At 37.7% G+C, this 21,807-nt stretch overlaps 1 protein-coding gene across 1 annotated transcript in view; it reads left to right on the forward strand.

Moving 5' to 3' along the window:
- Positions 1–21,807, forward strand: part of STK3 (serine/threonine kinase 3) — a 302,811-nt gene that overhangs the window by 70,750 nt on the left and 210,254 nt on the right. Inside the window, exons 5-6 of the mRNA XM_055546585.1 lie at positions 14,363–14,527; positions 15,034–15,201. Coding sequence (XP_055402560.1) covers positions 14,363–14,527; positions 15,034–15,201 — 333 coding nt within the window. The remainder of the gene's footprint in view (positions 1–14,362; positions 14,528–15,033; positions 15,202–21,807) is intronic.

Genomic DNA, 21,807 nt, shown 5'->3' on the forward strand with positions numbered 1-21,807 from the left:
AGAGTGGTGAGGGGTGGAAGGGAGTTACTGAGTTGCTGTGTTGTTTTTTCCAGTGTTTTCCTCATGTTGAATACCTAACAGCCCCATTAAATGTATGTATTATTTTCCTCAAGAAAGAAGGAGTAAGAGGGGGAGAAATTTTGATTGTAAAGCAGTTGAAATCTGAAGCTTCATGGATGTTCAGATAAAGCCTTACATGTAAGCTTAAGAATTACTTTTAAAATTTAGGTATTTTAGAAATTGCTACTTAATTCCGTAAGTTTCTTGCAAGAGGCTTTGGTCACCATTGTGTATTGATGTAACATGTAACATGTATGTCGTAAAAACTAATAACGCTGAAACATTCGAAGAGCTCTATAAAATGAGATATCTAAATGCAGTGTTAATTTGGAGTAAACATTTATTGGCTGGGGCAGGTGGTACTCAGAAAAATGGAGGCAAAAAGGAGACTTTGCCTTCATGTTCCTTTTAAAAGACTTATTTGTTCTACTTTTCCCACCCTCAGTTATTGTAGCCCTTTTGTTTGGGGGCAGAAAATAGAAATCAGCTTCAGAGATTTCATACTGTTAAATATCTGGAGTAACCTATAGCAGTTCTAGAGTTGGTCAGTGGTTTGTTCTTTGTACAAACCTCTTTTCCAGGAACCTCCCCACTTTTTTGGTATCTACTTGAAATTTACTACATCGGTTTCACCTCTTGGTTATAAATTATAGAAAACTCACCTCAAACTGGGCTTGAGTCAAGAAGGGAATTTATTTCCTCACATAACTAAAAATCTTTGCAGAGCAGGTTTCATGCATGGCTTGATTCAGAGGGAAAGGAATTACTTAGACTTGTCTCTTTGTTCTAATACCTCTGTATTGATTCTACTCTCTTGCCTCATAGTGGCAAGACGGCTGCTCAGTTGTACCTTTCTAGTTGAAATACAGCAGTCTTGTACCACACTGCTTCTGAATGGGTCATGTGCCTTTCTCTGTGGCCATTGGAATATGATGCAGTAATTGGATTAGATCTAGGACACGTGTCTGACCTGGAGCAGGGATGGAATTGACTGCTAGAAATGCATGGTCTGAAGGTGGGGAAATAGTGATTCCCTCAAGGGAAATGAGGGTATGTTAGCAGGAGAACGGTGAATGAATGTTAGAATGGCAAAAATAACAGGGATTTCTATGTATTTATCAAACCTAAAATCAAAACTAAATGTACCAAGAATAAAACACACACACACACACACACACACACACACACACACACACCCTTCTAAAATAACTTCCAGAATAAATGTTAAGTGTTACAGGAGGTATCTGGTGAAATTCAGGGTTAAAACTATGGGGCCCTCAACCTTTTCTCCCCTTTGTCACAGTAAAGTACAGTAAGGGACAGCTGGGATGATGCATCTCCAGGAGCCTGCTTCTGCTGGGTCAGCAGTAAGTGTTTGCTCTAAGAATTCATATAAGTGTGCTTCTCAGGATTACAGATCCGTGGTTCCATTTAGACCATGGTGACCTGACCCTGGTTTTAGTTCTGGTCCATGGCCCCTTCTCCTGACAAGGATTTTCTCACCCTAAACAGGTACTGCTGTTCAGTTCTGTGCTAGAATCTTAGGAGAGTGAATCCTTTTGTGTGGAAAGTAATTCTTGCTCCTTATTTGGTGTCTCCTGTAGAGTGAGATTGAGTTCTAAGTTATTTCACACATGCTTCTTAAAAGTTCCAAGCCACAGCCTTAAAATGACCATGCACTGTAGGATCAGACCCAGAGAGTTTTTTTATAGCAATCATGTGCCACATCTTAACTCTGATTAAATACGTCATACACATCACACTCCATGACATCTTTTCTAAATCTTTGGATTGTATTATAAACACTTTTCTTTATGATCTTTCCACATTACAATATAGTCCCTCCAATAGTCTTGCTCTTCTATCTTAACTAAGTACATTAAACCTACAAAGGTATTTCCTTGGCTTCCCTAATTGGTAAGCTGCCCAGTTTTCACCTTAGTTGCTGTACTTCTTGGCATTTCTCCCAGTTCTATTTCCCTTTCATAAGTCAGGCCCACTTTCACACACTTTATTTTTATATTGTACGTTCCTCTCCTGGCAGACTGCCTGTCACAGCCAGACCTGCCGTGAGCCCTCCCTCCCTGTCATAAGCCTGACCCCTTAGCACACTGTAACTGGTTATTTGGAATGATGTGGTTTAGTGGAAGGACCCTTGCATGTAGCATCAGGAGACCAAACATCAGTTCCTGGCTTGTTACATGTTAGCTCTGTGACCCCAGATACACCGTGTAACTAACTCCTTTTAACTTCAGATGCCTAATCCTAAAATGGACCTAATATCATATTACTTGCCTTACCTACCTCAGTGTTTTCTTGTGGGGAACAAAGATGATGAGTGTCAGAGCATTTTGTAACCTGCCAAGTTCTATACAAATGTAAATTGTATTTTGTTACTATTAAGGCAGAAACTTAAAAAGATAGTATTTAGTTTTTAATGATTTATCACTGATTTAAGAATTTTATATTTGTTGAAATAGTGGATATCCTGTAGTATTAGAAAAACATTAAAAGATCATTGTGTTGTATCCAGTAAAATATTATTTAATTTTAGGAAATCAAGAAATGTAAGTTAGTTTTTTTCAGAAAATGGAAATTTAGCTCCTTAGGTAGCAAATCTAATTTTAACAGTTTTAGATGAAGCTCTTTTAAAATCATATTGTATATATAGTTCTTTATACCTTTAACCAAAATGTATAAATGCCTTCCATTTTAATAATATAAATAAAGGGGAAAAAAATAATAGGAGCACATTGTAAAAATTCCAAATAGTACAGAAGAGGAATTTAGCATTTACTCACTCATCCCTCAGTTTTACTTCCTGGAGGAGATGTCAGTTACCAGTTTCTTGTGGCTTCTTTCAGTGCATGCATTTTTTGAAAAAAAAAAAAAATTTTTTTAATTGAAGGATAATTTCTTTACAGAATTTTGTGGTTTTTTAAGAACTGGCCATAGGTACACCCATGTCCCCTCCCTCCCAGACCTCCCTCCCATCTCCCTCCCCACCCCGCCCTTCAGCCTGTAGCAGAGCCCCTGTTTGAGTTCCCTGGGTCATACCCATTGGCTGTCTGTCTTACACATGGTGTTGTAAATTTCTATGTTACTCTCTCCATACATCCCCCCTTCTCCCTCCTCTCCTCCCATGTCCATAGGTCTGTTCTCTGTGTCTGTTTCTTCATTGCTGCCCTGAAAATAAATTCATCAGAGCCATCTCCTTAGATTCCATATATATGTCAGTATACGATATTTATATTTCTCTTCCTGACTTACTTCACTGTATAATGGGCCTCTAGTTTTGTCCACCTCATTAGAACAGATTCAAATGTTTTCCTTTTTATGGCTGAGTAGTATTCCATTGTATATATGTACCACAGCTTCTTTATCCATTCATCTGTTGGTGGACATCTAGGTTGCTTCCATGTTCTAGTTCTTGTAAATAGTGCTGCAGTGAACATTGGGGTACATGTGTCTTTTTCAGTGTGGGTTTCCTCGGGGTATATGCTTAGGAGTGGGATTGCTGGATAATATGGTGGTTTTATTCCTAGCTATTTAAGGGGTCTCTATACCATCTTCCATAGTGGCTGTATCAGTTTACATTCCCACCAGCAATGCAAGAGTGTTCCCTTTTCTCCACACTGTCTCCAGCGTATTTAAGGGGTCTCTATACCGTCTTCCATAGTGGCTGTATCAGTTTACATTCCCACCAGCAATGCAAGAGTGTTCCCTTTTCTCCGCACTGTCTCCAGCATATTGTTTGTAGACTTTTTGATGGTGGCCATTCTGACTGGTGTGAGGTGGTATCTCATTGTAGTTTTGATTTGCATTTCTCTAATAATGAGCGATGTTGAGCATCTTTTCTTGTGCTTGTTAGCCATCTGTATGCCTTCTTTGGAGAAATGTCTCTTCAGGTCCCTTTCCCACTTTTTGATTGGGTTGTTTGCTCTTCTGGTATTGAGTTGTATAAGCTTCTTGTATATTTTGGAAATTAATTCTTTATCAGTTGTTTCCTTTGCTATCACTTTCTCCCATTCTGAGGGTTATCTTTTCACCTTGTTTGTAGTTTCCTTTGCTGTGCAAAAGCTTTTTAAGTTTAATTAGGTCCCACTTGTTTATTTTTGTTTTTATTTCCATTACTCTTGAAGGTGGGTCATAGAGGATCTTGCTTTGATTTATGTCATCGAGTGTTCTGCCTAAGTTCTCCTCTAAGAGTTTAATAATTTCTGGCCTTACATTTAGGTCTTTAATCATATTTTGTTTTAAACAAGAGATTCATACTGCATGTGTTGGTGTTCTATACTTTGCCTTTTTTTTTTCAAACTTCTTTTTTTCTTTTATTTTTTTTCCTTGGCCAGCCAGCCAGGAGATGAATTTTTTTTTTTTCAACTTTTGATGTATCTCAGAGATATTCCCATATCAGTATATAGGTCTGTGTGTATGTAACAGAATGTGTTTTTTTCAGTACTTTGGATAAAATGAGCTCCAACTTACATTGTAATCAAAGCTGAAGGAAACTTTTGTAGGTATGTATTGGCTGTAGTGCATGGGTTTGCAGAATCAGACAGGACTGAGCAACTGAACTGAACTGATTGTTGTACGTGTTGTTCTGGCCATTGGTTACATTCTGAGAAATGAAATTACTAGGTTAGAGGGCATGTTCATGTGACAATTCCTTTTTTTTTTTTTTGGAGATGGGGCAGTTTCACTTTGAATTATGAAAGGATTTTGGATTTTGCTTTCAGTGGCTTCCTGCTTAACTGCATGCTTTGGCATCTCTTCATCTTAAAATTAGAAATTTTGACTAAAAAAATGCATTGGGATAGTTAGGGAGCTTGGCATGGATTAGGTACACACTGCTATATTTAAAATGGATAACCATCAAGGAGCTACTGTATAGCACAGGGGGTCTGATCAGTGTCATGTGGCAGCCTGGATAGGAGGTAAGTTTGAGGGGAGAAATGGTTACATGTATATGTAGGACTGAATCCCTTTGCTGTCCACCTGAAACTGTCCTGGCATTTTTAATCGGCTGTACTCCAACATGAAATAAGAAGTTAAAAAAATCCATTGGAATTTTAAGCAAGTTCATTTATCTATTAGCTAGTACTGCAAATCTACTACTACTACTATAAATGATTTTATTATTACATTCTCCACAGTAGCTTTTCTGCTTCTAGTCTTTAGATGAAGGCTACTGTCACAGTTTCCTTCTTAAAAGTTCAGGTATGATCGTACCATCTTTTCATTTAAAAATATGTAGGCACATAAAGCAGAGTTAACCCTAACCTACCTTTGCCATTTTGCACTGTTCTCCCATACACACTGCATTCACACACAAAGAACTGGTACTAGACTTCATTCATCTTTATGCCCTGTTTCCTTTACACATACCTAGTATTTCTTTGGAGAAGGCAGTGGCACCCCACTCCATTATTCTTGCCTGGAAAATCCCATAGACGGAGGAGCCTGGTGGGCTGCATGCAGTCCATGGGGTCACTAAGAGTCGGACACGACTGAGCGACTTCACTTTCACTTTTCACTTTCATGCATTGGGGAAGGAAATGGCAACCCACTCCAGTGTTCTTGCCTGGAGAATCCCAGGGACAGGGGAGCCTGGTGAGGTGCCGTCTATGGGGTCGCACAGAGTCGGACACGGCTGAAGTGACTTAGCGTAGCAGTATTTCTTTTCCTCTTTGGTCTCCTGACAAACTTTGTACATTTTTCAAGAGGCAGCTCAAAAGTCTCCTCCTCTATGAAGACTTCCTTGAATAGGGAGAGTGGTGTGGTGAGATTGTCAAGGCTACAGGAACTGTATCATTCAAGGCCTTGAGGGTTAAAGTGTATGGTTTGGATTTTACTTTAAGAGTACTGGTTCTGATGCAGTACTGGTTCTTATAATCACCTTAAACACTGCTGTCCTGGAGTGCTCCTATACCTAATCTTATTGTACCTGGCATTGCTTAATATCATAGTTATTTGTTCCTGTTCCCTTCCTTTCCCACTCAATTATGAGCACCATGAAGGCAAGGGCAGAATAACAGATTCTCAGTAAATTTTTGTTGGTGCCTACCATCTGTTGTTGTGTGTGGATATTGAATGAAATGATACCTGTAATGTGGCAGGTATGGTAAATACTCAGTAAGTGTAAGTTGTTGGTGTTGTCATTATCATCACTGGACAGATAAATCCTCACTTGGGAATAAAGGGTCCTTTTTTGAAAGAGATTAGATTTGATGCAGGCCTTAAAAGTCTATGTAGGGATTACATTGGTGAGTTTTGCTCAGATAGTTTTCAAAACTTTATGAAAATTCAAGGTGCAAGTTAAAACTTGAAATTTGATAATACAGTATGTATAGTTATCTGTCTGTGGGACATGAAAGCGGAACTATGTCTCATTTTTAGGTTTGTTTCTTTAATAGTAAGTACTGTATGTAGAATTATTCTTACGGTTTTATTTTTCAAAATAATTCCAGGGTACTTCTGACATGCATCTGGGTTTAAAAAGTGACTACAGGTCTCTTTTTAAAATGGTAGTTTTGGTGATATACATTCTGTTATTTTTCTGTTGATTAGTCATGACGCAGTGGTATTGAGTGAGTAATAGTTACATAATCACAGTAGTAAAAGATGTTTACCAATTTTCACAGTCAATAGCCAGACAAAAAAATAAAAGATAATCACAGTTTTAAGCCATAATGGGAACATGATTAACCTAACAATATAAAATAATTACATATGATTTGGGGAGTCAAACAGAGTGATGTGGTAAGTGAAAGTGCATACACGCACAAGTATCATCTATTCAGCCAGTCTGTGTCTTTTGGTTGGTGCATTTAATCCATTTACATTTAAGGTAATTATCAATATGTATGATCCTATGACCTTCTTTTTAATTGTTTGGGGTTTATTTTCTATAGGTCTTTTCCTTCTTTTGTGTTTCCTGCCTAGAGAAGTTCCTTTAGCATTTGTTGTAAAGCTGATTTTTGCTGTAAAGCTGAATTCTTTAAACTTTTGCTTGTCTGGAAAGCTTTTGATTTCTCCACCAAATCTGAATGAGAGTCTTGCTGGGTAGAGTATTCTTGGTAGGTTCTTTCCTTTTATCACTTTAAATATATCGTGGCATTCCCTTCTGGCATGTAGATTTTCTGTTGAGAAATCAGCTGATAGCCTGATGGGAGTTCCCTTGTATGTTATATGTCATTTTTCCTATGTTGCTTTTAGTATTTTATCTTTGTTTTTAATATTTGTCAGTTTGATTACTGTGTGTCTCAGTGTGTTCCTCCTTGGGTTTATCCTGCCTAGGACTCTCTGTATTTCCTGGACTTGGTTGACTATTTCCTTTTGCATAATAGCGAAATTTTCAGAAAAATTTCAGGGAAATTAGGATAATTTGAAATTAGCTCTTCAAATATTTTCTCAGGTTCTTTCTCTGTTCTCCTTCTGGGATCCCTATAATGCAAATTTGGTGTGTTTAATGTTGTCCCAGAGGTCTCTTAGGCTGTCTTCATTTTTTTTCATTCTTTTTTCTATATTCTGTTCTGTGGCAGTGATTTTAACCATTCTGTCCTCCAGGTCATGTATCTGTTCTTCTGCCTCAGTTATTCTGCTATTGATTCCTTCTGGTGTATTATTCATCTCTGTTTGTTTGTTCTTTAGTTATTCTAGGTCTTTGGTAAACATTTCTTGCATCTTCTCCATTTCTGAGATCCTGGATCATCTTCACTATCATTATTCTGAATTCTTTTTCTGGAAGGTTGCTTAGCCCCACTTCATTTAGTTGTTTTTCTGGGGTTTTATCTTGTCCCTTCATCTGGGACATAACTTTCTGCTTTTTCATGCTGATTAACTTTCTGTAATGTGGTTTTGTTTTAGCCGCTGTGGGACTGTGGTTCTTCTTGCTTCTTCTGTCTGCCTTCTGATGGAGGAGGCTAAGCGACTTGTGTAAGCTTCCTGATGGGAGGGGACTGATGGTGAGAAAAACTGGGAATTGCTTTGGTGGCCAGGGCCTTTGCTCAGTAAAGCTTTAATCCAATTATCTGCTGATGGGTGGGGTTGTGCTCCCTCCCTTGTAGTTGTTTGGCCTGAGGGGACCCAGCCTTGGGCTCTCTGGGCTCTATGGTAGAGTTAATGGTGACCTCCAAGAGGGATTATGCCAAGGGACACCTTCCTGGACTACTGCTGCCAGTGCCCCTGTGCCTGGGGTGAGCCCCTGCCGACCCACGCCTCCAGAGGAGACCCTTCAGCACTAGCAGGTAGTTTTGATTCAGTGTTCTGTGGGATCACTGCTCCTTTCTTCTGCATCTTGGTGTGCCTAAGAGTTTGTTTGTGCCCTTCAAGACTGGAGTCTCTGTTTCCCCCTAGTTCTGTGAAAGTCCTATAATTAAATCCTGCTGGCCTTCAAGTTCAGATTCCCTGGGGATCCCCAGTCCCTTTGTTGGATCCCCAGGCGGGGAAGCTTGATGTGGGGTTCAGAACCTTCACAGTAGTGGGAGAACTTCTTTGGTGTTATTGTTCTTCAGTTTGTGGGTCACTCACCTGGCAGGTATGGGATTTGATTTCATTGTGATTGTACCCCTCCTATTGTCTCACTGGCTTCTTCTTTGTCTTTGGACATGGGGTTTCTTTTCTTGGTGGGTTCCAGCATCCTCCTGTCGATGGTTGTTCAACAGCTAGTGGTGATTTTGATGTTCTTGCCAGAGGAGATGAGTGCCCGTCTTTCTACTCTGCCATCTTGAACCAGAAGCCCCAGCATATTATTTTATATGCACAGATAATTATATAAAAAATATAGAATTTAGCTAAGAGTGTCAGTTTCATTTTTAGAGAAATAAAATTCTTAATTTTGTATGAATTTTCAAAACCTCCCTTGAATTTGTTCTTACTAGTGTAAAAACATTAAGGCACTATGAGTATCTTAAAACAGCTTGTGCATGTGCCCTTGAGACATGCTGGTGGTGCATTTTTATCAAAACCATATACATGGTGACATATTAAATGTATCATATTATTATACTAATCATATGACTCTAGAAACAAAAGTAACCAGAGGACTTAAAGCCTATCAAAACCATCTTTTTGTTTTTGTACAATGGGATTCTTTTTAAATTTGCCAATGAATTCATACCAGTATTGAAACCAGATGTAGACTTCCGTCTTTTAATGTATTAGCTCAGCTATAAAGTCTTATTTCCATCTCTGATTACTGACTGTTTCATTCATGGTTTATTATCTCTTTCCTGCCCTCCTTTTTCTTTTTTTTTTAAACTAGAGTCTAAATATGATTCAAATGATTTTAAGATGACATTGCCCCATTTGTGTAGTGACAGAAATAAAAGTAAATCTGTATTGAATTGATGATAACCTAATTAAATCCACAAATGAAGTACTCTCAATAAAATTTTTCATTGGAAGGGATTCTTGACAGATACTACTAAAAGAAGTGTTAGTTGTGGTTTGAGTGTTTTTCATCTTAGAACTTAAATCCTACTTTACTTCTATAAAAGCAGATCTTCTCTCTTTTGTTTTTTTTTCTTTTCTTTCTATATATTTTCAATATAAAGCTTATGATTTTGAAATTTATCTGAACTGATGAAAAGTCATATTTATAGAAATAAAAAAGATATTACTTAAAAATTTAGGTTTTTCTCTGTTGCCAAATAGTAACCTAGTCACCTTTAGTAACTGATTTTGTTTGTATGTAAGTAAAATTTACGTTTAAAGATTGTTTGAAAACAAAACTCTCTTTAGGAAAATGACTGTCAACGAACTCCCTTACCCCTTCCCTCTAAATAGTGAGTATGTGTCCAAAGGATGTGAAATAAGCATCTAGACCAAGGCCTACATCTGGGAAGGCCTACTTTCCTATTCTCCATTCAGTTCAGTTCAGTTCAGTCGCTCAGTCGTGTCCGACTCTTTGCGACCCCATGAATCGCAGCACGCCAGGCCTCCCTGTCCATCACCAACTCCCGGAGTTCACTCAGACTCACATCCATTGAGTCAGTGATGCCATTCTGCCATCTCATCCTCTGTCGTCCCCTTCTCCTCTTGCCCCCAATCCCTCCCAGCATCAGAGTCTTTTCCAATGAGTCAACTCTTTGCATGAGGTGGCCAAAGTACTGGACTTTCAGCTTTAGCATCATTCCTTCCAAAGAAATCCCAGGGCTGATCTTCAGAATGGACTGGTTGGATCTCCTGGCAGTCCAAGGGACTCTCAAGAGTCTTCTCCAACACCACAGTTCAAAAGCATCAATTCTTTGGCGCTCAGCCTTCTTCACAGTCCAACTCTCACATCCATACATGACTACTGGAAAAACCATAGCCTTGACTAGACAGACCTTTGTTGGCAAAGTAATGTCTCTGCTTTTGAATATGCTATCTAGGTTGGTCATAACTTTTCTTCCAAGGAGTAAACATCTTTTAATTTCATGGCTGCGGTCACCATCTGCAGTGATTTTGGAGCCCCCAAAAATAAAGTCTGACATTGTTTCCACTGTTTCCCCATCTATTTCCCATGAAGTGATGGGACTGGATGCCATGATCTTCGTTTTCTGAATGTTGAGTTTTAAGCCAGCTTTTTCACTCTGACCCAAAATATATGTTGAGTGGTTTAAATGTTGAAATAGATATTATTCTTTTCCAAAGTGCATTTGCTACCCTTGATATTTAATAGAGACCTGATAAACATTTATTCTTCTAAATTTGTCAAGATTTACCTGAAATTTTTGCACTTAAGACTGAAATTTGGCTGCCTTTACTCTTTGTTGAATACATACTTTAAATCTCATCTTTGGAACAAGCCTTGCTACTCTGTGCTTATATTGAGGCTAATTCATGCATTCATGTTTGTGTTAAACTCATATAAAAGACTCTATAACTGTAAATTAATTTAAAAAATTTAAGTCAACATGATGTCTCTGTGTTCTAGAAAATGTTTGTTTACTTGTTAATTGTTAAAATGATTTTTTCAAGGGATACAAACCTTTCATTTTGTAATTGAAGGTAAAAGTCTTAAAAGTGCAGATACTACATTTGAGCCTTAATATTCAAAGGGATTGTTAGAATAATACTGTACACAAATAATTTTAATTTAAGACATATCCGTGTACTATTAGAATGATTGGCTATTGCATCTTTTTTTTTTTTTTTTTGATTAGAGGGAAGATAGGAAATGAACCCCTAAAGTAGAGGGAGGGATTTATTACTGAATAGAGAAAAGCATAATGGGAAAGAGACTTCAGAAACTTCTTGTTTGCTTCAGCTCTGTCCTCTCCACCTTTATTAATTCAGGGCCAAATACTGGCTGTGGCCTCAGGTATTCTTGTAAACTTCATGAAAACTAGTACCGTCAGCTTCTTCACCACTGTATACCCAGCACCTTTAGCAGGACTTATACAAGACAGCCAGTGCAGTAGACACTTGTGGAAAGAACAGATGCCCAAATTAGTGTGAACGCCCAAATTAGTGAAAAATAAAAATGAATGCCCAAATTAGTCTTTTCTTAAGAAAAGACGATGAAGATCTTTTGTAATGTTATAGAATCATAGAATTGGAATGAACCTTGAAAGTCATTGAGCAAAACCAGACAGTTCATGAATCAACTTACTATCTCTGGCAAGTCTTCTTTTAGTCTTTCTGTGGATTTGTCCAGTGGCAAATGCTTTACAGTGTTCAGTGCTTTACAGCACTGAAATCAGATTCATCCTGAGACCTAAGTATAGTAGGTCCATTTAATTTTGAACTTTCTCTAGTGTGGCTCTGAAATACAGGGTATAGGAGCAGAGACAACAAGCTAAGAAGTTAATGAAGGATTAGTTGAATTATAGGTTGGAAATAGTGGAATGCTAGGAGGATAAAAATTGAAATCTAGGTAACTGAAAAGGTCAGCATTGGAGTGACTAAACATGACACAGTTTTTTGGACTGGTACTGCTTTTGTAACAGCCCGAGCTCTTTAATCTTTATAGTAGGGACGTGGAATCGGCAGAGCGGAGAGAACCCGGGCCCGCATGACAGCACCCCCGCTTTGCATTTCTCTGCAGTGGTGTGGTGGCCCCTGTAGCACCCCTGCCTCTTACTCACCCACCGGGGCTGCACACCACTAAGTTTAAAAGACTGGGACCATCAGATATGAATTTCTCTTCTCCTTTAGTAACTACAAGTCTGTACCCATTCATTCATTCTTTATCGATTGCTAACTGTATGCCATGTGTGGTTCCATCAGTGTATGCACTGATGCAGATACATCAGTGAACCAGACAAAGATCTCTGCTCTTTTGGACCCTTTTCTTAGTGCAGTACTGTTCAGTAGAAACCTAGCGTGGGCTGCGTATGTAATTCTAAACTTTCTAGTACCCACATTCAAAAAGAAAAAGCAGCAGGTGAGGTTAATTTTAATGTATTAAATATAGTTGGGGCCTCCTTGGTGGCTCAGACAGAAAAGAATCAGCCTGCAATGCAGGAGATGCATGTTCCCTGGGTTGGGAAGATCCCCTGCAGAGGGGATTGGCTGCCCACTCCAGTATTGTTGTCTGGAGAAATCCATGGACAGAGGAGCCTGGCATTATAGTCCATGGAGTCACAAAGACTTGGACCTGACTGAATGACAAACATTTTTTTCACTGGTACTAATTTTATGTTATATAATATTAATAATATTAACACATTTTAAATATAATATAATTAGTATATAAATGTCATTTAACTGTGTAAGCAGTATGTACATTATTAGAGATACCTTACATTTCCTTTTTGGTACTAGGCCTTTAACTTTGGTATATTTTATATTTATAGCATATCTCAGTTGGATTAGCTATGTTTCAAATGCTGGAGAGCTACTGTGTTGAATAGTGCAGCTTCAGAATATAATGCTTGCTCTCTGTGGACCATGAAGTCAGTCCATCTGGTCTGAGGTAGAGAATCAGTTCCTAAAAGTATTAGAATTTTCAAATAATCCAGACTCCTTATCCATGGCTTGCAAAGCTTTACGTGGTCTGTGCGGTACTTTTATGACAGTATATATTGGTGTTTTATGCAAATGTAAACCACCTGGCAATTTGCTTAGAAATTTTAACACAATAAAGGTTTTTTTAAATTGAGGGAAATTCATATAAGATTTACCATTTTAAAGGGGACAATTCCTTGTCATTAGTGCATTTACAATATTGTGTAATTACTACCCCTGTGTAGTTGCAAAATATTTTCATCACCTTGCTATCCTTTAAGCAGTTTCTCTCCATCCCACTTCTCCCTCTTGTCCCTGGCAGTCACCAGTCTGCTTTCTTTTTCTGTGGATTTGCCTATTCTTAATATTTCATATAAGTGGGATCATACAATACGTGCTTTCTGTTGTGTCTGGCTTCTTTCACTTAGCATAATGTTTTCAAGGTCCATCCACATTGCAGCACATGTCTGTACTTTATTCCTTTTCACGACTAAATAATATTCCATTGTTTGTGTATACCATAATTTGTTTATCCCTTCCTCTGTGATAGACATTTGGGTTGTCTTAGCCTTTTGGCCCTTGCGACTAGTGCTGCTGTGAACACTCATGTACATGTTTGTTTGAGAACCTGCATTTTACTTTTGTCAAATGGTGATAATCTGCTGCATAGGGTTGTTATAAAGGTAGATGAGCTAATGCACGTAGACCTGTTAGCACAATGCCTGGTACAGATAGTGCTGGCTCCGGTGCTGTCGGTACAGAAAGCCTTTACGTTTGCACCTCGCTCCTCCTTTTTCCTTCCCCTGATGGCCTGTTTTTGTGTTTCCGTTCTCCTAGTCTTTCTCTGACATTCTCCTTTCTGAGTTCTCATTATTAGAGTTGGAAGTCTAGAATCTGGGTGGGTTGAGAATGCCTCACTGGGAGGAGGAGTGGTTTTGGTGTCCATGCTTCGCGCAGGAGGCTCTTGGCAGCCCATCCCTCCGCATTTCCTCTGCTTTGTGCGGCACTCGTGGTTTCCACTGTCAGCAGTAAAGTGAGGAGGCACCGCAGGGAAGGGTGTAGGACAGATAGCTGTCATATTGCCACCTCAGAGTTAGATGGCGTAGGGAAGAGTGATTTCTTAGGGTCATGATGATTCTTGGAATATGTTACGTGCTTAAGGAATGACATGGATAATTTTAAAGAAAGGAGAAATTGAATGATGACATTTTCTTGCATCAGAAAAAGAGGTTCTCGGTACTTGACCGTTTAGCCTTTTCCTAAAAGTTTAGTGATCTTTAGAAAGAAGTGCTTGTTAACAATGCTCTCTTGTAAGAGTTTAGTTGTCTCAGCATTTCAGTTGAGTTTTTAAAATATTTCTTTCCAGTTAACAGAAGATGAAATTGCAACCATTCTCAAATCTACTTTGAAAGGACTAGAATACTTACACTTTATGAGAAAAATACACAGAGATATAAAAGCTGGAAATATTCTCCTCAATACAGAAGGACATGCAAAATTGGCGGATTTTGGAGTTGCTGGTCAGTTAACGGTAAGTGTGATACTTTTGCTTGGTTTGTATTGTCCAGGTTCGAGTGTGACTAAACCTTGATAATATCTTTTGAGGGTTATGAAAAGAAATGCATAACTTCATTGCTTCAGGGAGAGGAAGCCATTATTTAGGTATTATTTAATTATTTTTTATTTACCATCTAAGAGACATTGGATGAATATGAAAGAATATATATTGCCATCAAAGTGCTTAAATATTTGGAAAGGAAAGCTACATTTGTTCATTTCTGTAGGTTTTATTGTTACAGTGCTATCTTTAATGAAGGGTAGTGGAGTTAAGTTACTTACAGACTCTTGGTTATTTCAGAATTCTAAATTCCTAAATATGTCATGTCACAACTGGCTGAAATTTTAGGAAAATAGTCAATTTCAGATCTGACCTGCAGTATTTGAGGGTTTCAGATATTTAGTTTAAGGAATACGTTGGCAAATACATTTCCTTAGTGTTTTTGTAGTTATAGTTATATCTATGTAATGTTCTTGCAGGATACAATGGCAAAACGCAATACTGTGATAGGAACTCCATTTTGGATGGCTCCTGAGGTCATTCAAGAAATAGGCTATAACTGTGTGGCTGACATCTGGTCCCTTGGCATTACTTCTATAGAAATGGCTGAAGGAAAACCTCCTTATGCTGATATACATCCGATGAGGGTAAGAAAATGATGGAAAATGTCAGTGTTAAAAGCGCTGCAGTTTTGTAGTGTGAGTGTAAATAAACATGGAGTAAAAAGATCATTTGAATTTGGATTCTGTGCAAAAATTAGTAAAATTATCTGTTAGGGATTAGTGACTGTTCACTTCTTTCCACCATCACATCCTTAACTGGGAGGAAAAGAAGTGAAGCCTGTATTTCTCTCTACAGCGGCTGTTTTTCTCCCCCCAAAGTATACCTGCTGAATTTCCCCATGATTTAAATAGAAGAAAGGGCTGGTAAATCCACTACATTATTCAGTTCCTCTTATTCTGAATGTAACAGTGGAGGCTTGGAAGAAATCCATTCTCTTCTACTTACCCTGCATATTGTACCTTTTTGTGTTTTTGTTTCTCTAGTTGAGCTAATATTAAAAAAGAATCCTGATTTCTAATATTGCTATGCATCTGTAAGTGAATTAAGCTTTTATTTTTAGTGTTCAGTGAGAAAATGGAATTCCTTTTATGAATATTATTTTATGCTTTTTGAACTCCTTTTCCATGATAAATTTTTGAGTCTGAAGTATATAGATTTCATATTCAAGTCTAATTGCCACTGCTTTAGAGGTTGTGATGAACAGTTTTTAAATTTATTAGTGTGTGAATCTCAATTCATTATAGATAAGTACATTTATCTTTGTAAACTTATTGCCCTCTAGTGGCTGTATTCAACTCAAGAAGAAAGGATGTAGGAATGAAGGCAGAAAGAAGGTGGAGGAGGGAGAGAGAGAGAATGTGTGTGTGTGTGTGTGTGTGTGTGTGTGTGTGTGTAAAGAAAAGAAGATGATTTCAGGGTAGATGGAGAAATGTGTGAAGTAAACAGATGGGAGGAAAAAGAATGCAGAATTGTAGAGTATTTGAAAAAGAAGAATAAATTAAAATTCTGATACTATAGTGCTAGTATGAATTGAACTTAAGGAGTGTAGATAATAATGTACTATACTGAAATATTTATAAATCTGCCTGCCACTTTAAAGAGAACTCTTTGAGGAATGTAATTGTATATGATATGTGTCGTCTTCCTTGTACATATAAACTCTTGCTAAAGCGAAACAGAAAAATAGCATGAATTCTTTGAAAATATTGACATGAAATATAACTAGGTCAGCATAAAATGATCAATAAAATTCTCATTTCTTTTCTGATTATTAGATATCTTTGGTACTTTCAGCTAGAAAGTTTTTAGGGTGATCCTCAGCTAGATATATTTGAGTTTAAGTTAGTGAGGTTAACCAAAGTATCCAAATCAGCCTAGCTAAGTGCCATAGCTGGGATTTAACCCAGGACTTAAGAGTATTACTGTTCTGCTTCCTCCAGTATAAATCTTATTTTTTCCAACCAAACAGTTCCACATATTCACTTTGACCATGAGGTAGTCTCTTTAGCAGATAGCCAAGGATTTAAAAAATAAAGCACAGAGTAACTTCTCTCATTGCAAATTACGTGGCACTATGTCAGAACCAAGTATACTCCTAATCCAACATGATTTCTTTTTTTAAAAAATTTAAAAAATGTTTATATCCAGGTCTTAAGAATTGAAAACTTGAGTCAGTCATTTTTTAATTAAAAAAACAAAACAGGAATCCATGACCTCCTTCCTTCCTGCCCAATTAATAATAGAACCAAGTTGAGAAATTCTGGACGACTGGGCTTGGTTAGAGGTGCCGGTTAAGTCGTCCCCGCCCCCGGCACACCTGCACACGTTTCATCCCCCAGTTTCTGCTGTGCGTGCCTGGGTCGGCACCTGGCCCACCTCAGTGTGTGTGCTTGGGACTCTGCCCTCTGACATCGTATGGCCAGAAATTACAACTCAGTGACAAAGCTCAGGCTTCCCTTTTTCTCTCGCTTTTTACATAGTTAAATTTTGGCTTGAATGACACGTTCTGTGCTCAACAAATCTACTTTCTTAGTTTTCATTTTATCTTTTTTACCCCCATGGTAATTTCTTAGGGCCGTCCTAACATATTACCACAAATTTGGTGGCTTAAAACTATAGAACTTTATTCTCTTACAATTCTGGAGGCCAGCAATTTGAAATGAAGGTGTTGACAGAGCTTCAGTCCTTCCAGAAGCTCTAAAGGAGACTCCGTTTTCTGTCCCCTCCAGCTTTGGGGTGGCGGCTGCCAGCAATCCTTGGCATTCCTTGGGTTGTAGCTACATCTCTCCAGTCCCTGCCTGCCCCTTTTACATTACTCTCTCCTTTGTGAGTGTCTGCGTTTTCCTCTTCTGTCTGTCTCAGATTTTCCTCTGCCTTTTTCTTTAAAGGACAGATGTCATTGGATTTAGGGCCCACTCCAGTAATCCAGAACAATCTCCAACTGCAGGGATTTTTTTTTTTTCCAAATGAGATCCTGTTTAGAAGTTCTGAGTATTAGGATATAGACGTATCTTTTGGGGGCCACTCTTCAACCCACTATATCCTCTATAATCTGTTCCATTTTTTCAAATTATACGTATTTAAGATTAGAACAATTAATTTCAGGATCTATTTTCCTTGTTTTTTTTCTCAAATTTTTAAAATTGTGGTAAAGTATTCATAAAAATGGTATCATTTTAACCATTTTTCAGTACACAATTCAGTGGCATTAAAGTACATTCACATCACATTGTCTACTACAGAAATTTTTATCATCCCAAACTAAAACTCTATACACATTAAAAAGTAACTCTATATTATCTCCTCCCCCAACACCTTATAACCATAATTCTCTCTGTTTCTATGAATTTGACTATTCTAAGCATCTCATATAAGTGAAATCATACAATATTTGTCCTTTTGTGTCTGGCTTCTTTCACTTAATATAATGTTTTCAAGGTTCATCCATTGTTGTAGCATATATCCAAATTCTTTTTTTAAGGCTGAATAATATTCCATTATATAAATACCACATTTTGTTTGACCATTCATCCATATTGGACACTTGAGTCGCTTCCACCTTTTGATTGTTGTGACTAGTGCTTCTATGAACATGGATGTACATTTATTCTCTGTGAGAGTCTGCTCTCAATTCCTTGGGTATATACCCAGAACTAGATTGCTGGGTCATATGGTAATTTTATGTTTAAATTTTTGAGGCACCTCTCTACTGTTTTTCATAGCATTGTGCTATTTTACATTCCCACCAGCAATACACAAAGATTCCAGTTTCTCCACATTCTTGCCAACACTTATTTTCTGTCTTTTGATAATAGACATCCTAATGAGAGTGAAGTGTTACTTAATGGTTTTGATTTACATTTCCCTAATAACTAGTGGTGTTGAGTATCTTTTCATGTACTTTTGTTCATTTGTGTATCTTCTTTGGAGAAGTGGCTATTCAGGTTATTTGCCATTTTAAAATTGGGTTGTTTTTTGTGTTGTTGAGTTTCTGGTCTCATTTTAATCAGCTTTTCTCTAGTTTGGTCTGCCTTTTTCTGTTTGCTGGCTGAAGTCTCCTAGCCCTTTGACTTTTTACTGCCTGTTTATTGTTCTTCCAGCTGTCCCCCATCACTTTCTGTATCCAATTGTAATACTCAATCTAAGTCCCTTTATAATTCTTTTGGGTAGAATCCTTGCAGTCCTTCCCTTGGGAGGTCTTTGAGTCAAAATGTATCTCAGATTTGCTATTCTACAAGTAGAGGATTGCTTATTTGTATATAATTGTTGTATTACTTTGCTTTGTGCAATAGATGTGTTCTAGGGATTTTGTGTAAATATTTAATAGTTGTAAATTAGAGTTTACATTTTGGGGATATTATTTTTTAAAAATAATTTTTATTGATTCCTTTAGTGATGAGAATAATGCTGTTGAAACTTATTTGCCATATAATTGTGTTTATTTTTTATCATGGACATATCCATTTTAGCAGTAATACAAAATTTAATCATTAATATTAACATATTTTTGATTTAGTGTTAATATTAAAATAGATGCCTGTTCTCATGTGGAGGCAGGAAGTCAACCTTTGGACCAGTTGGAGAATATATCTGGTTACCTACGTTGGTTATTTTGTGTCAGAGAAACTGAGTGTCACCTAAGTACGGATGTTGGATTTTTTGAAGACAAGACCCCTGGAATTTTCTTCTTATATTCTTTTACTTCTGTTTCCTGTTATTTCCTTCTGCATATATTCAGGGCGCAGTCATCGCGTCCCAGTCAGACTTTGAGGATGTAGTGGTAAGCAGTGCAGGTGTGTTTCCTGTTCTCTTGGAACTTCCACCCCAGTGATAACTTGCATTCTGATGTTAGAATTATTTTGCTTTCTGTGTGTGTGTATGGGGAGGAAGTACATATATATTCAGTTGTTTAGAATGTAAGACTGTACACTGTAACAACTTTTATTCATTTATATGTATATTACAAATCATAAAGGATCATATGCCTATATGATTTTTATTATTTTGGTGTTACATTGCTTGTTTTTCTCCTTTGAACTTATCCTCATCTTCCTTTTTTTCCATTTCTCCCCAGTGCTGCCTTTACTTCCTTTGACTGTTCCCTATTTCCTAACAGTGTACATACATGAATGCTCATACGGTCCCTTTCGAACCTTGACTTTTCTTTCTGTATATACTCCATTTCTTCCCCCTATCTGTTCCCTACGTTTTTCTGGCTGATTATTTTAAGTGGTACCTTGATTCTCATAACTATACTTTCAGATCAGAAATAGCTAAGGATCCGGAGGAGGGGGCAAATTGGATCATTGGAGAATTTCAGTACGACTTCCAGGACATGTGGTTTTTCACTCTATTTGAGAGTTAGAGTTGTTCTGCCCTGTGGTCCTAATACATGTGGGAGTACAAGGCGTTCCAGCCCCAAAATCGAGGATTAGAGTTTATTACATTGACAGTTTCAACATATTTCTGTCCAGTTGGAGTTATTATTCTTGAAGAGATGAATAAGCAGGGAAAACAGAATAAACAGATCTCAATTTCTCTTGGTTGAGTCTGCTGAGGTCACCCCGGAGGGTTTCACGGGAAAGACAAATTCCCACTGTTAATTTATAATCAAACCTTGCTGTTGATGTTGCCAGGTCCTCTGTAAATATGATTTTGGTAACTACTGAGGAAGCAATCATCATTTTCTCACTGACATACTAATTATGTGAATATGAATAGTGATATTGGAGACATATTTCCATTAAGTTTTACTTAGATAAAGAATTACACTAGAATCTATCTTTTAAAGATTTTAATGTGGGATACTAACAAAGGCAATATTTCTCTGTATTTGTGTGGGAGCATTTACAGGAGACAATTGAAGTTGATTTATTAATGATTGAAGGATGATTTATATTTCATACTTTTTTGACTGTGATCCTTAGTAAGAAATGTATTCCACACTGTGACATATTATGCACATGTGGGCATGCATGTGTGTGCACACAGTTGAAACAAAATATACATAAATAGTTTCCCAGGTAGCTTAGTGGTAAAGAATTCCGCCTGCCAATGCAGGAGCCACAGGTTTGATCCCTGGGTCTGGAAGATGGCAGAGGAAATAGCAACCTACCCAGTATTCCTGCTGAGATAATCCTGTGGACAGAGAAGCCTGGCGGGTTACAGACTGTGGGGTTGCAAAGAGTCAGACACAACTGAAGGGTCTGAGCACATAGCATGTTCACAACATAAACAGTACTTATCTATGTATGTCTATAATGGGTCCCATGTGAAATAAATTTTATCTTGTGAATTACTATTTGTGATCCACTCTGATTTCTATTCTATCACAGTCTTGTCTTCTGTTGTACTTCACCTTTTCATTAAAAAAAAAAAAATGGTGGTTCAAATCAATTCAGTTGATTCTGTGACCCAGTATTGGTTTGTAACTTGAATTTTAAGGGCAAGAATCACTGTACCAACCTTTGGAAATCTGATTTCTTCCAATGCCATAATGCTTTCATTGTTGCCACATAGTAGTGGTGACCTGGTGTATGAGTCCTGAATCAATTCTGTTATCTGTAAATTAGTTATATTGGAGTACATCAAGGCTGTATATTGTTACCCTGCTTATTTAACTTATATACAGAGTATATTATGTGAAATGCCAGGCTGGATGAAGCACAAGCTGGAATCAAGATTGCTGGGAGAAATATCAATACCCTGAGATATGCAGATGACACCACCCTTATGGCAAAAAGCAAAGAAGAACTAAAGAGCCTCTTGATGAAAGTGAAAGAAGAGAGTGAAAAAGTTGGCTTAAAATTCAACATTCAGAAAACTAAGATCATAGCATCTGGTCCCATCACTTCATGGCAAATAGATGGAGAAACAGTGGAAACAGTGGCAGACTGTATTTTTGTGGGCTCCCAAATCACTGCAGATGGTGACTGCAGCCATGAAATTAAAAGACTTCTGCTCCTTGGAAGGAATGCTATGACAAACCTAGACAGCATATTAGAAAGCAGAGACATACTTTGCTGACAAAGGTCTGTCTAGTCAAAGCTGTGGTTTTTCCAGTGGTCATGTATGGATATGAGAGTTGGACTATAAAGAAAGCTGAGCGCCGAAGAATTGATGCTTTTGAACTGTGGTGCTGGAGGAGACTTTTGAAAGTCCCTTGGACTGCAAGGAGATGCAACCAGTCC

Source organism: Bubalus kerabau, chromosome 14, assembly GCF_029407905.1.
Source record: "Bubalus kerabau isolate K-KA32 ecotype Philippines breed swamp buffalo chromosome 14, PCC_UOA_SB_1v2, whole genome shotgun sequence".
Taxonomy (NCBI): Eukaryota; Metazoa; Chordata; class Mammalia; order Artiodactyla; family Bovidae; genus Bubalus; species Bubalus kerabau.